The sequence below is a fragment of the Danio aesculapii genome, chromosome 8 (assembly GCF_903798145.1).
Source record: "Danio aesculapii chromosome 8, fDanAes4.1, whole genome shotgun sequence".
In the NCBI taxonomy this organism is placed as follows: domain Eukaryota; kingdom Metazoa; phylum Chordata; class Actinopteri; order Cypriniformes; family Danionidae; genus Danio; species Danio aesculapii.
The window spans coordinates 25,489,411-25,504,779 of record NC_079442.1 but is presented as its reverse complement, the minus strand read 5'-3'; the positions used below and the strand labels follow the sequence as shown (position 1 = coordinate 25,504,779).

At 36.1% G+C, this 15,369-nt stretch overlaps 2 protein-coding genes across 2 annotated transcripts; both read right to left on the bottom strand.

The window, feature by feature from the left end:
- Window positions 1–1,258: 1,258 nt before the first annotated feature.
- rap1aa (RAP1A, member of RAS oncogene family a) lies at window positions 1,259–8,468 on the bottom strand. Its single transcript, XM_056463497.1, has 8 exons — window positions 8,379–8,468; window positions 5,892–5,954; window positions 5,677–5,745; window positions 5,540–5,596; window positions 5,308–5,448; window positions 4,620–4,763; window positions 4,410–4,532; window positions 1,259–2,302 (listed from the first exon to the last, which is right to left on the bottom strand). The coding sequence occupies exons 2-7, from the start codon at window positions 5,946–5,948 to the stop codon at window positions 4,443–4,445; spliced, it is 558 nt and encodes a 185-aa protein (XP_056319472.1). The 5' UTR covers window positions 5,949–5,954; window positions 8,379–8,468; the 3' UTR covers window positions 1,259–2,302; window positions 4,410–4,442.
- A 4,518-nt stretch (window positions 8,469–12,986) lies between these two features.
- On the bottom strand, window positions 12,987–14,647 carry LOC130234048 (CMRF35-like molecule 5). Its single transcript, XM_056464326.1, has 5 exons — window positions 14,328–14,647; window positions 14,096–14,197; window positions 13,867–13,941; window positions 13,562–13,666; window positions 12,987–13,120 (listed from the first exon to the last, which is right to left on the bottom strand). Exons 1-5 carry the CDS (start codon window positions 14,635–14,637, stop codon window positions 12,987–12,989), a joined length of 726 nt encoding a protein of 241 aa, XP_056320301.1. The 5' UTR covers window positions 14,638–14,647.
- Window positions 14,648–15,369: the final 722 nt, after the last annotated feature.

Sequence of the window (15,369 nt, the reverse complement as noted above, 5' to 3'; positions counted from 1 at the left end):
GTTAAATTCTAACACTCCAGAAGCTGCTGATTCCAAAGATGTTAAGGTGAACACCACGAGAAGCATCTATATGTGCGAGTTAGAGAGATTTGTTTGGACTGAAATAAGCATGACAAAGAAAACTGAAAAAAAAATGTGTTTAGTTTGAGTTTAACATCCAAAACCTCCTACGTATTGGTGAAGTCCCTTGAGAACCAAACCAGTTTCTGCTGATGCTGGTTTCCATCAGTTTAGGAGATTCCTGTCGATCACTCAATGATAAAGTCCTGATTGGTGCATTATTTTTCCCCCACAAACATCTTATGTAATAAAATCTTTGCATGCGTACACTTGCTTTATGTTTAAGAGAAACCTATGCAATGATGCTTGATCGCTATGCAAAAATGAACAAATGCAAATACCAGCCTGTTTAATGAGCACCTTCATATTCTCTTTATATGTGTGATAATTGCTATACCTATTTAATGTGTTACATAAGATACTTTTTTTTAATAAAGTAAATATCAAATCTTTTTTAATTTCTCAATTAAATAGTTTTCCTGCATTTCATCCAAGATAAAATAAAATGAAAGATAAGTGCCACAGCCGTACCATCCTGCAGCCCAAGACTGGTTACTCACTGAAGCTAAGCAGGGCTGAGCCTGGTCAGTAGCTGGATGGGAGACCAAATGGGAAAATTAGCTTGCTGTTGGAAAAGGTATTAGTGAGGCCAGCAGTGAGTGCTCAACCTGCAGTCCAAATGCCCCAGTATAGTTAAAGGGACACTATACTGTCAGCGAGTGCCATCTTTCGGATGAGAAGTTAAACCGAGGTCCTGAATCTCTGTGGTCAATTGTAGGGGTAAATTCCCTCCATCGACCCTTACTCATCATCGCCTCCCAATCACCGCCATCCATCAAATTGGCTCTATTACTGTCTCTCCACTCCCCTATAGCTGGTGTGTGGTAAGCGCACTGGCGCCGCTGCCCTGTGGCTGCCGTCGCATCATCCAAGTGGATGCTGCAGACTGGTGGTAATGTGGAGGGACCCCCTCCTCATGATTGTGAAGCGCTTTGTGTATGGCCATACACAATAAATGCACTATATAAATACACATTACAAGACACAATTCAACGTGCAGCAATTTTGATCCATTCCCAGGTTGTAAGGCGCATTGTGTAAAAGTGTTAGTCAGGTAGAGTTGTGTTTCTTTAGTGCTGAATCTGCAGAACAGAAACAGTGAGAAAGAATGATCTAAAAATGCACATACAACATCAAATCAATATGAAATACATTTATTTAAATCTATGTCGAAAAAAAAAAAGTCATAAGCACACATTACTTTAAAAACAAAATCAAAAGCCAGCCAGACACTTTGTTTGAAATGCTCAACTAAACCATGGAGGAGAACAATAAAACTAAAACATCTGACACACCGAGACTGTTTTTAACTTGGCAAATGAAGTGTCAAGGCCTGACTATTGATTATTGGTTTAGCGGTTCTCGGAGGAGAAGTCATCTCTAGATTATAGATCTGATTTCATCCTTCTCCTGCTCAGGCACAAAACGGTTGATCCCAGGCTGAGCAACAGCCTACCGCAAAATACAACCAAGAAAAAACAAAACAAAGAAAATATACTAAAATTCAATTATCTTTAAAAGCTGGAAAATTAAAGTCATTTTGATTGAGAAAAAAGCATGTCCTTTAGTACAATATATCTTTATCCTCAAGATAGACAGATCCAAATATCTTGTTATTTTAATTTTAACCTTGCCACCCTAAAGGAAAAAAAGACATTTTCTTTTTTTAATTTATCACAGTTTCTTTAAATGAAAGCAAAGAAGAGTCTAAGCATATTATGGGGAATATGAAAGCAGTGAGAGCTCAAAGTCACTCAGGGAAAATGTTTTGATGAATGATGAACACGGCTTCTTCTTTACAAATGATTATTGAAGGTCCAAACATGACAAAAAATATTGATGAGCAAGTTTTATAGTGTCCCAGTTCTCTCTGTAGGCGTTAAGAAAGTCCCGAACCCTCTTCCAGAAAGTCTAACCCCCTTTTTCAATGTCACAGACGAAGATTCAGCTCTTCAGACACAGATCCTTCAGAAAAACAACAGGAATCAAAAAGAGGGGCAAGAAAAAAAAACCTTCAAGACTGTTCTGGAAGAAAAGGCAGAGGCTGCATCTCTCTTTTCTGTCAAGTCTGTGTAATATTTGAGGAGTCTGTGGTGTTCTGCCTTATTGATTGTTTGGCCATTAACTGTAGAGAGGAACCGGAATGTTGGCCAGCTGGGCAACAGTTCTTCATTTCGGCAATCTGAAATAGAATAAGAGAGGAGGAGGAAACAATAATTAATAATAACAACAAACACATGAATAATGGGCAAACAGTTTGCTTGTGTGTTTTGAATATTTTTGCACTACATCGTTTGTCCATAAGGTGCACAGCGACAAATAAACAGCAAACTTCTAACGATGGCAACAACAATAGATGGCAGTGTTGACAAGTGCATGCAACCCTAGTTTATAATGACCATTTAGGGAAAAATAAATGTAGACGGTGGACTAGGACAAATATGTCTAGTGGACATTTTTTGAGCACTTTAGTCCAGGAAAGTGAAATAGAGTGTATTTTGTAGCTGTGGATTTGATCGTGTATAAAGGTCTTTGAACAAAAATAAATAAGAAAGATTTAGGTATGTATGGTAATACTAATAAACGGCTTTCTTCAGACATCACAATAAAGATAAGACACAATCTGATATTACAGTCCTGGCTAATGTCATCTCTTACTTTCAGATTACATTCAATAAACATTAGCCACATTTCCATCCACCTATTTTTATCCGCATTTTGGATGTGCATAAAGTTTGATGGAAACGCCAAGATGTGCATACATTTTGAAAATGCACATAAAAACATATGCGCATAACTAAATTAAATAAACATTTTATTTGATGAGAAGATGCGCATAAACTACGATGGAAACACTTTTACAGAACAAACTCCAATATGCGCATTGAGAAAGGTCATGTAATTTTGTTATGAGATTATGTGATGATAAAAATGTGTGTGAATGGACAAACCAGCAGGCTGAGCACATTGTAAAACATCGGAAATGTTGTTTTGGTCATTCTAAACTGTTTCAGTATTAGTGTTATTATATTATTAATGACCTCCAGAATCAAGAGCGTCTGTGCTCCACGACTCATGCCTTCAAATGCCCCTGCACGTTCACTGCGTGTCAGGATTGCCGTCTGTGGCGCAAGTCATTTAATAAATGAATAAAATAAACACACAGCTTCACCTACGGCAGTAAATTCCGTTTATACAGTTGATATTTGGCACCAGATAATCAGGAAGTCAAAATTTTGTTCACTTTGACTCATTGGATGGAAACCATGCGTTATCCGCACGTCTTTTGTGCGATAATCCAGTTTTGCACAAAGTTAATTCGCATTTTTGGATGGAAACATAGCTACTGAGTGTCCTATTTGTTTTAATTGCATACCATTTGATCTACACCAAAAAAAGATTAGTTACTTAAAAAAAGTGTGCCAACCCAAAGCCTTAAAAGTGATACGTTTTCTTAACACTTATGAGTTTACTCACTTTTTAAGTTGACTTAATTGTTATAATTATCTATACAGTTTATTTACTTAATTTTAAAGCCAAAGGTTTACCAATTTTTTAAAGACATCTAAATCACTTCAATCGCATCGAGTTTACTAACATTGCTAGTGAGATAAAATCCCATTAGTTACTACGAATGAATATGGGCATAACAACAATTATAATGCAAGTAAATAGATGAATTTTTGTCAGACAATGTTAGCCCTATGCTGAGTTCAAACTGCATGATTTTAGCCCAGATTTTAATTCGCCGACAGGTTGAGAAATTGCCAACAAATGTCTGAAATCACTGGCAAATCGGTGCTCGTTCACATGAGTAGCAATCACACAGCGTGAACTACGTTCAAATCATGCCGTGTGAAATGAGTTTTGATTGAAAATAACATTGGCGATCACCTACAGCCAATGAGAGCGGAGCATCCATTAGTATGGTATCTGCAAGTTATTAACAAAAGATTTACTGCATGTTTTTGGTTGTGAGACGTAGTTCGGACAAAGTTGTTGGCGATTCTTCCTATTGTAAAGTCATGCAGTGTGAAAGCCTCTGTCGCCGATCCACCTTGCAGTGTAAACAAAGCAGTGACAAAACGCTAGCCTAGATTGTTATGCAGTGTGAAAACATCTGTGACATGATTACTTTGAAAATCCTGCAGTCTGAACTCGGCATTAAGGTAATGGAATGTAAAAATAGGAGAAAGTAGTATGTACAATTAACAACTCGATTAAATTGTGATTAATGATGGATGAAGAGAGTTCTTGATGATAGATGTGCTGATTCTGTGAGAGTTTACCTGGCTCAGAGCTGCTGCAGTGATGCAGTGGTGTTACAGCAGGACACAGTTTGACTTCTTTTTTGCTCTCTTCTTCTCCACCGGTGTCTTTCTGTTTATCTGTCTAACCAGGTCATAAAAGATCTGACACACACACACAAATGAATAGTATTAGTCACTGTGTATCTGGTGCAAATGCTTATTTTAAACTCCAGATGAACTTTGACTCACCTCATTGACGTTGATCTTTGATTTGGCAGAAGATTCTAGAAAGGCACAGTTACTCCACTGACGGGCAAGATTCTGACCCTGCTCTTTTCCAACCACCCTCTCCTCTTCTAAATCACACTTGTTTCCAACCAAGATCATTGGCACCTACAGACAGCAAGCGAGAGAAAGAGAGAAATTCAGAGTGTATACCAGTGTTTGCACAGTGAGAGGAAAAATTAATAAAATAAAAACACTCAGCAGAGTTAAAAAAGACTAACTATTACATTATTATTAATATCAATATCTTATTAATTATATTTCTAAAGAAAGGAGAGGAGTACAAGTGATACTGGACACTGGAGTAGTGTTTTCTAGTGAATATGTTCATACAGATTTGCATATAAAACAGACAAATGCAATTTATGGAAAACCCGTGATGAGCAGGGGCTTAAAATACACACATACATGTGGGTGTTCTGGTAAAGCAGCAAGGTGCGAGACAGTGTGAAGACTACTTCTATAAAAATAAAAGCTACTTCCTATTCTTTCTTTGCGTGGTATTAACAGCCATTATCTAGGCGGTGAAGTTCATTAAATTTTTGACCAAACAGCCAAAAATATTATATATTGTTATAATTAAAAAGTAAAGATTTAAGCAATCACCACCTGAAACAATAATGATTTTTCTTTTCTATTCAAATCGACTCACATCCTCAGTGTCCTTCACCCTCAGAATCTGCTCCCGCAGGTCCTGCAGATCATTAAAGGTGGACTGTGCTGTGATGGAGTAAACCAGAGCAAAACCCTGGCCATTCTTCATGTACAGGTCCCTCATCGCCGTGAACTGCTCCTGTAGACAAGCAGTCAATAATCTATTGAGTTCAGATGCAAAACTAATTAACTAATTGGCTGGAAGAGTTCATGGATCATATTAGACTCACTGTGCCTGCAGTGTCCAGGATCTCTAGCATACACTGCTGCCCATCAACCTCAACTTGCTATAGAAGAAAATAAGATGTTATTACTGCGTTTATGTCTATGTGAAGTATTAATGTCAGACTAAAAAAAGGTTACTTGCCTTTCTATACGAGTCTTCTATTGTGGGGTCATATTTTTCAACAAATATTCCCTGTACAAACTGGACCGTCTGTAAAAGAGATGACCAGATTAAAAAAAACATTAATTCAGTCCAAAATAAATGCTAATGAGCAGAGAGGAAACACTACAGATAGAGTTATAAATGGTATCTAATGGCCATATATTGAATATTTAATGTAGAAATGCTGAACTGACCAGTGCAGATTTTCCTACGCCGCCAGAGCCCAAGACCACAAGCTTATATTCACGCATGGTGGCCTGCAAGATTACAAACACACACACACACATATCACTCATCATTAAAATGCCAGTTTGAAGCAATCAATGGTTTATGGTTTTAAGAGGACGTGGTTAGCACACCAATAGTACCAGAAGAATAACTGTTAACCATGTTTTTACCACCTTTCATTCCATATTTGTTACTGTCAAACTAGTCACCATCTTCTTTAATCTGCTCTTAATATGGACACCTTGTGTCAACGTTTTTCTATTACTTTTTATGGTGGTTGATTTGTCCATTTATAACTTTATTATACAATATTTTATATTACATATTTTTTTTAATACCAATAATCTTTAAATCATATGTAATATATTTTTCCTTCTCCCTTAAAATTATGGACCAATTGATCCAATCTTTGATGCACAAAATCAATTCTCTCTCAAATTTTCCTGAAGCCCTTTCACATGCATCAAGAGATAAAACTATTGCAACTTTCATTTTATGCCATACGTTTTAAAAAAGTAAGCCATATTATTGTCTCAAAGGTTGCTGGAGGAGACTATAATGCTACAAACTAGTTGAAACTGTCCTAATGCTGGTGGTCTCCCTGTTTGATAACTACATAGCTACAGCAGTGCACATTCCCAGTAAATGTTTAACAGGGCTATTGAGATCATTTAGAATGCATTTAAAATTCCACTATGATCAAAGATGCAAATGCATCCAAATGGCCAAACAAACAGCTTATCTACTGCATGCAGAACTGAGGCTATGCTAATGTAACGTTTCATTCAGACTGAAGCCATTACATGTAGAAAAAGAGGCTAAACTAGGACATTCTGAACACCGAGCAAAGTCAGCTGGCATGAAATGAAAATTGTGATCGCGCTTTTAGAAGAAAAAAAAATGAGAAAGGGACATAGTTTTGTCCTTTCAAACAACTGATTGGCAAGGGATGTTTTAAAACACCTTTTCACAATGTTAAATCAAATGTTGAACTTGATTTAGTCAAATTCTTAAAAATAATTCAAATATTTATTTTTTTTAAAATGAGAACCAATTAGACTTGGATCAGTCTTTTCTGTTTCTTCATAGTTTTGCAGGATTTGGCCCAAAATTATTTATTTGTGCATTTAATTTCCTTTTATTCATGTTCAGCTTTTTTTTAAATCACAACAACTTTTTTTTCTCTTACAACAGCATTTCTTCTCTGATGAGACATGTGAGGCCAAGAGAACCTGTCACTCACATGTGACTGACCAGTAGCAGGCTACATTATTTCAGCCATTTCCAAAAGACAGAAACTAATTACATTTATAATTTTTACTTATTTAAGAAGCCGTTTGTCAGTTATTTATCATAATGGGGAACATAAATCACCATAACTTCAGTTTCATGCAGAATTGCAATTAAAATAATGATGTTAATGGATGATTCGTCTACAAACACTGCAAAATTCTACCAAAATTATGTCAAGGCTTTAAGTTGACTTTAACTTGGCAGCAACACATCAAAACTTCTCGATAGCCATCTCCAGTTGGCATTTCCTTTATTATACCCTAAAATACAGTTACTCTAATCGGCATGGAGTACAATAAATGAGAGAAAGTGGTATTTTAATGACTAACATTTTCAATTAATTTTAAAAGTTCTAGAAAGATAAATAATTATTAGAAGTACATTCAAAAGCGTCAAAATGCCCTTAAAAACGTCCATTTACTGTGTTTGAAATAATGTTAACTATGACAAAAAGACAAACAACATATCCTTCAGAAATTAAAAATCATAGTGATTAAACATAATAAAACATTACAGACAGAACTGCATCAGGTATACAATTAGAAAACTCAATGACCAACGTCTCTACTCAGCAATCCACGATTTAATAATGTTTTAAACGTTATAATGTCAACACGACTGTTTTGTAATTGTAACATTACACATACTGTTTCTCTTGTATAGCTGTAGTGTAGAATATGCAGGCAGTTTTCCCATACAAAAACAGTTGTAATGTCATTTTATTTACTTCTCGAACAAGACTGTACGTTATCCAATACTAAGTGCATGTGTACATCAATTCACAGTATAAACATGAACACAGACAGTTCACTATACTATAAAGCACATAATAATGCTATTAAATACCCACAGATTGTTTCTTTTCACCGTTAACAAGGCGGGAAGGCGTGTGTTTCCTTCTTCTTGCAGGAGAAACCACTGAAGGCCTGAAGACGCAGCGGTGTTTCCTAACAATTGCACCGGTAATCGGCGCTGCAGTGCGGGTTTTGTCTCCTCACTCTCGCGGCCTGCGTCTCAGTAGCTCATGCTAACAGATTAGCATGTTTGTTACGCGAGGTTTTATTTAGCGAATGTAATCCAAAACCCGGGACTCTCTGTACAGTACTATTAAATGTGAAAGACAGTATCAGATTGCGGTGTTTCGAGGTTCGTGAACTCACCGTATGCCGTATCCCGCGGCTTCAGTAGCATGCAGGATTTTACTATCGCGCCGCTCCGGTCGCTCTCACGGATGCAAACGTCACTGGTGCGCGCGGATTGGAAGGCTGGCCTCAGTGGCCTGACACACTCGCAGTCAGGAATGGGTTAAAGCGACACAAAAGCAATATAAAGAGACAGAAGACTGCAGATATTTATGACTTGCGATTCTATATTTTACATGCTATACAATATTTAATTAACATTTTTTGCATTATATCACATAGCACTGCGAATGCGGCCTTTATGAAGTAGTTTAAAAAATTGTTTGGAAACTGGTTTCTCATAACAATTAAGACAGACTGTAAAGTAATAAAATCTATATTTAAAAAAGTATTCCAACCCAGGAAGCTTTTCTGTTATATGCAGTGCTGTATTGTGAATTCAGTCACATTGCTTTAAATGGTAGGCTATTCACAATATGTAGTATGACTGCAGTTCTTGAGTCTAGATTGCTTTTATAAAAATGTTTCCACACAATACAAATATTAAATCTGAAAAAGCAATTATGAAATCATTAGGTCTTACATAAAATCCAGGTGTCAGATGGGCTTTCGTGACATTAAAAAAGTGTTTCAGTTAATGATTCCCTTTGGTGTTATAGGAAGAAATAGCTACTTGGCATGGGCCGGTATAAGATTGTGATGGTATGATAACCTTGGATAAAAATATCTCGGTTTGACGGTATTGTGATCACTGCTCTAAAATATGTTTTTTTTTAATGTCTGGGTAAAAAACAAAAACATTTTCCACCTTTGAACACAATAAATATTATTTTGAGAAACATTTAAAATAGTTTGGAACAGTAAACATGTCAGGCCAAATAATTCCAATGAATCATTGACTTCTGCTCTCTCCATTTGTTTCAAAAACACAGATTTCTATATATATATATAACACATACCTTAGGAACGCTATTACAGAAAATGTTGGTGGTTTTAAAACCTTGACTTTTCCAAACCGCAGAATAGCTACCAGGATGGTCCCCCAAAAGCTAATTTTCGGCCACTCGGAGTTTTAACACAATGATTAGTTCAATTTAGATACAAGTTCCCCAAAAGCAACCAACATTATTCCCAGTTCATGTGTTAGAAACACGCTGAAAAGCAGACACATTTGTGGGCAGTTGTGGCCTAATGGTTAATTAGTTGGATTTTATCATTCAAATATTCCAGGTTCGCTTAGTGCATTGTTGCATTTATGGGATTTCAAAAAAACATGGCACTCATTGAAAACAACTGGGGAAAATTCATGACTCAAAGAAGAAGAAATGCTTTGCTAAACACACAATTTAACAATTGCAGATCTACTCTAGGTTGTGATTTATTTTTAAATACATTATGTATTTCTTTACACACATACATTGTATCTCTCAACAAGAGAAAATGTGGGTTTTTCATATTTTAGTTTATACCACAGCATGAGATTGATTGCCTGCTTACTTCTGCACATTCTGTAAACACTCATCTTCTCAACCCATACATCTTTTTTTTCCACATGAGAAGATTTTCTTAGAGAGTCAAAAGAAACTTAAAATCAAGCTTGTGTAGTCAGTTTGGCTCCTTCTTCCACAGCTTTTCAAATCAAGGACAACTCAGAGGCCGTCTGACTGACATGTAAAGCAACCAATCAGCATCATATTTAAGGGAGTCAGCAAAAGATCACTGCTGAAAAAAATCAACACTGTAAACTACACGTAATTAAACAATAGCATTTAGTTGATCACGGCAAGCTCTAAGTTTCACAGTTGTTAAAGCAATGACTTCTTCGGTGTGAGGGGTCTAGTGTCATCATGATGGCTTTGATCCAGGCAAAATGTTGAAGTACTTATACTGTATATATCACAAATATAAAGCAACCATAGCCATGGCTACTGACAAGTCAGTATCAGCTAAAATTAATTACATGCAATAACTGCCACTAGTGTAAAAGAATGCTTACAAATATTGATAATGAACTGTATGAGTGTTACACCTCCCTCCAGATGGACAAATAATGAAAAAAAATCACTTTAAAGTGGGCATGCTGAATAAGATATAACACTTCTTGTGTTCTTCTATGTATTACAATGCAACTAAATATTATTGCTTAATTTCAAATTTTAATACCTGTAATATTTAACTCCAAAACACACAGATTCATATGAAAACATTTGACTTTGTGCATTTGAATTAACTTTTGAGTTACGATCCAAAAAATTTGATCAAAGTTTGAACAAGTGCCATTGTCATCACTGAAACGGTTTGGGAAAGGGATCTGAAATTGATCTGATAAGCGTGCACATATAGCTCCTCACAATTTAATATAGTTTTGGCCACGCATAAGGTTAAAAGTGGCCATACAGATATTTATATGCCAAAGCAAAGGGGCAGTTGCTTTATTTATGTTGCAACTGAAAGAGCCATTTGCAAAAGGTTCCATTCTTTGACCACATGCACGGCAAATACTCTGCAGCAGTCTCAGACCTGAGTGGAACATAGTGACTAATGTGCCACGTAGGAAATGGTGTTCAAAATGGTGCTAACGTTCAACATTTTGGTCATCAGACAAACGGGTGGCTAAATTTGCACCATTTGGCGTCTGGATCATCAAAAGATGTTTCACATTCCAGAATGAACCTCTTCTAGAGCTGTTTGTTCACAGTATATTGCACAGCTGTACTGTAACTTAATGGAAAGTCTTCTTTCGGTGGATCAGCCAAACTATACACTACTACTATCATTTCTTCAGAGAAGAAACAGGAATCATCCACAGTCTGACAGAAAAAAAAAGAGAGATAGACGATGATTTACAGCAAACATACACAAATACACTCCAAAAATGCTGGGTTATTATTTCAACCCCATATTGTGTTCATATTTCAGACAAATTTGGGTCTGAATTTCCAAGCATTTTTTGAGTGAGTCAGATTAATTTGGTGTGTATAAATAAATTATCTTTAAGACAGACAGAAGAGTTTCAATACCTTGAGGTCTGGTGGATCTGTATTTTCAGTGGTATAATGTTTAAAGCATCAACATGTGAATAATAAAAACAACAATGTATTAATTTTAATAATACAACTTATACTGGATCATTAAAATGTCAGAACAACTCAAAGAATAAAAATATGAATAATTCAAAGCATGATCACAGAAATAAGTTTGAAAACAAAGCATAGAAATTCATTTATTTTTCTTCGGCTTATAGTCCCTTACTTATCAGGGGTCACCACAGCATAGTGAACCGCCAACTATTCTGGCATATGTTTTACGTAGAATTATGTTTTGTATTACTTTCTTTCCCCTTTTTGTCTAGGGTTGGGGAAGAAAATAACAAAGTAAATCTAGAATTTAAAGGAAAAGAACAATTCAATGAATTATGTAAAAATTAAATAAACAAAATTGAGGGAACACTTCAGTCCTCTGCCTCAGAAATGTGAAACCACCACAAGAGAAAACTTAAATCTTTTATTCTTTTGTTCTCATTAAATAAACAATATAGGAAGCATAAGTCTTCAGGAGAAGGATTAACCAAAACAGGAACTAGCTTAGGAGTACTAAATAACCTAGTTCAGGTAAAAGAAAATAAATAAAACAACTTCCTTACTATGAATAAACATAAGTCAAACAGGTACAAAAATAAAAATGTCACCTTCTCCCTACAGCTTCCTTTTGTAAATCAAAAAGTCGGACAAAGAAACAATAGTTACCTTTTAAATACCAAACAAATAGTGTAGCTGCGTCCCAAATTGCATACTTATGCACTACTCTACTCCATTTTATAGTATAAATCGATTAAGTAATAGGTTTTCATTGAAAACTAAAAAGAACATGTCCACTTAATTACCCGGATGAAGCGCTCATTCAGCCGGTAAAATTAAGTGTGTAATGATGGACACTTTACGCACTCAACGGCCGCTAATTTGGGAACCGTCAAACATCATCAGGGAAACGGTTTGAATTTCCGCTTAGTAAAAAACATTAGTGTCCCATTTGTGACGACACTACATACATATACTATGCTGTTGAGAGTGTAAGTGCATAGTGTAACCTATAGTGTGCATTTGAGACGCAGCTTGTATTTAAATCATACAACTAAGAAAGCAAACACACTGCCTGGAAGTTCCACAACACAAGGCAAACAACAAGTTTCTTCAAAAGACAGAAGTTAAATTGTACCCAACAGCTCAATAAACTTCTCACATCAAACAATAGGTCAATATCCAAAAAGTATGCAACAAACACCAATCCGGAGCAAGGGAGAAGTGAATTTCTCCTTGAGCTGAGGCACACTACTCTTTTGTAACAGCGTGTCACTGCAGCACGCAGACAATGATGAGCACCACCTGGGCCTAATCAGCTCTACCTAGCAAGCAGGCAGAAAGCCTCATGGGAAGAGTCGGAGAGAAACACACACAATAAATAAACAACAATAATAAAACCATCCAAGGGATGTAACACAGAGGATGCCCTTCCATCCACAACCCAGTACTGTGAAACACCCATATGTTGCAGGCCCTGCCTCCGGAGACCCAGGAGACAGATTATTGTAAAACTGTAAAACAGGATAATAGAATCAAAACCACAGAATCACATCTGCTCCTTTGCAGCTCCTCTGGCCATCTGAGGGAGCGCGCCGTTCACTGTGGTAGATTCTCCGGATCGAGTGTCAAAATAAAATTCCTCTCCTTGAAAGCAAATATCTGCTACTTTGCAAACAAATACTGCACGAACATATTTTGTAACTTTTAACCTCCAACGTAAACAAAACAACACAAATGTATATACACTTTGTGTGTGTATTACACATACACTCTCACATTCACACATGCACTCTTACACTATGGCAAAACCGGAGGATCCAGAGGAAACCCACACAAACACGGGGAGAACATGCAAACTCCACACAGAAATACCACCTGGCCCAGCTGAGACTCGAACCAGCAACCTTCTTGCTGTGAGGCAACAGTGCTAACCACTGAGCTACCATGTCGCTAAGCATATAAATGTTTAATATTATTTGTGTTTTTAGTAATGGTTTTTAGTAGTAGTACTTTTTTACTCTTTCATTATAATCAACTCTTCATCAGTTATTGAAACGTATACGTTTCGTTTCGTTTTGTTTTGTTACGTAAATGCTGTTAAGTTAATTAGTGCAATCTTACATTTGGACGTTGAATTCAATCTTCTGTTGTTGAGAATCACTAAAGCCACAAGAATCCAGCAACCCAGTAAAGACAAAACACCAGCACAAATCACAGCCACAACAGCTGGAAAACAATAACAATTATCATTAGAAGTAGTAGTAAAGTATTCCACGCTGAATAATGTATGTTGTGATCAAATAATCCAATGGCAAGACAATTTAAAACAATAAATAGATTTTAATTATTTTAATTACTATTTACGGTTGTTGTAAGAACTCTGAAAGCAAGATAAACAAACCAACAGGTATAAAAAGATGATTTACCAGAGCTATTAATTAGAGGAGTGAAATCTGACGACTGGACTGTTGTTGATAACAGTTTGTATGTGTGAGAATTATCTGAGAGAGATAAAAATCACAGAATTACTTGTAAAATGTTATTTGTAAAGTCTTTTATTAAGATTTTTTTTTTATTCAATAAACATCATTTTAAATTAAACATTACATTGTTTTAGATGAAATGTCAAAAAAAATCTTGATGGGTAAAAGGTACCTCTTAGGTCCTGGATGGACTCTGCAGATGTGAGTGTTGTTGTATGAGCGTTAGATGTTATAAGTGTGTTTTCAGTGGTGTGTGAAGGTCTGTTCACAGGAGCTGCCACGAATGTAAAAACAACAAAAGGAAGAGGCGACACCAGTGAATAAAAAAACAACACCAGGAGAAATTGTTTTGAAATCTATTGAATAAATATAGTGTTCGACATCCAGTTTGCATAGATACCCACCTGGACTGACAGACAGATGAACTTTCTTCAGTGTGTCAGAAAACCATTGATCAAGTCCACAGTAATAAACACCAGAGTCTGTGAGTTTGAGCTTTCTGATGGTTACAGTAAAGAACCGTCCATTCACCCAATCATACAAAGAGTATCTTCCAGTTGTGAAGACCTGATCAGTTTTTTCAGCTTTAATCAAAACATTTCTACAGGGTTCACGACAGAAGTACTTGGGTTTATAAATGTGTTTATCTGGATATGGACATCTGATCTCCACCTCTCCACCTTCTGTTCCAACATAAACATTTCCAGACTTCATCAACACTTCAGTCAAAACTAGAAATAAAACACAGTAAATGTGAAGAACTCAATATGTGTTAAACTGACAAACCTTTCACACAAAAACATTAAAATGATCTGTTAAAATGTAAATAATGAAGAGATCTTCCTTGAATTATTGTATAGTTCAGGATAAGACATTTTAAACAAATTTAAACAAATATTTTCACTAAAAGTTCACATATTTCCTGTTTTAACACACAAGTTTACCTTACAGGATTCACAGTTATAAATCAAGAAGGAAAATTGATCATATTTACCTGCGAGAAGAGAAATAATACTTAGATGGGGCTTCATTCTCTATGTCGTCTCACATCCCATTCAAGCAAGACATTCTCTTTACAATAAAATTACAGAATTGCTGTAAGGGAAGGGAGAGAGAGAGAGACTCTATTTTCGAATGAACAAACCAATCACAGATTAGCAGCAGGACTGGCATGTCTATAAAGATGAACTGCACACTTTTGGTCAGGAAGGAAATGCTCAGAACAGTGGCAGTGACACCTTCTGTAACTAAGTTTTGCTAGAAGATATTTGATTATACAAGCTTACAGCACAAAGAGAGAGAAAGAAAGCCAGAAGACATCCAATTTACATACTTGCCATGAAAACAATAGTTGTGATTTGTGTGAAGCACGAAGTTCTTTATTTATATTTATGTTAAATACTTTGTTTGCTGGTATCTGCTTTGTTCATTCATTCATCCTTTGAA

What these genes read in the sequence shown, in the direction of transcription:
- rap1aa (XM_056463497.1), bottom strand. Translation starts at nt 5,948, where the DNA reads ATGCGTGAATATAAGCTTGTGGTCTTGGGCTCTGGCGGCGTAGGAAAA. An exon ending in GGGTGAAGGACACTGAGGAT is followed by an intron (nt 4,764 to 5,307) that starts GTGAGTCGATTT and finishes TGCTGTCTGTAG; the next exon opens with GTGCCAATGATCTTGGTTGG. An exon ending in CAAAGATCAACGTCAATGAG is followed by an intron (nt 4,533 to 4,619) that starts GTGAGTCAAAGT and finishes TGTGTGTGTCAG; the next exon opens with ATCTTTTATGACCTGGTTAG.
- LOC130234048 (XM_056464326.1), bottom strand. Translation starts at nt 14,637, where the DNA reads ATGAAGTCTGGAAATGTTTATGTTGGAACAGAAGGTGGAGAGGTGGAG. An exon ending in TCCTCTAATTAATAGCTCTG is followed by an intron (nt 13,667 to 13,866) that starts GTAAATCATCTT and finishes ATTGTTTTCCAG; the next exon opens with CTGTTGTGGCTGTGATTTGT. An exon ending in ATTGAATTCAACGTCCAAAT is followed by an intron (nt 13,121 to 13,561) that starts GTAAGATTGCAC and finishes ATGTTCGTGCAG; the next exon opens with TATTTGTTTGCAAAGTAGCA.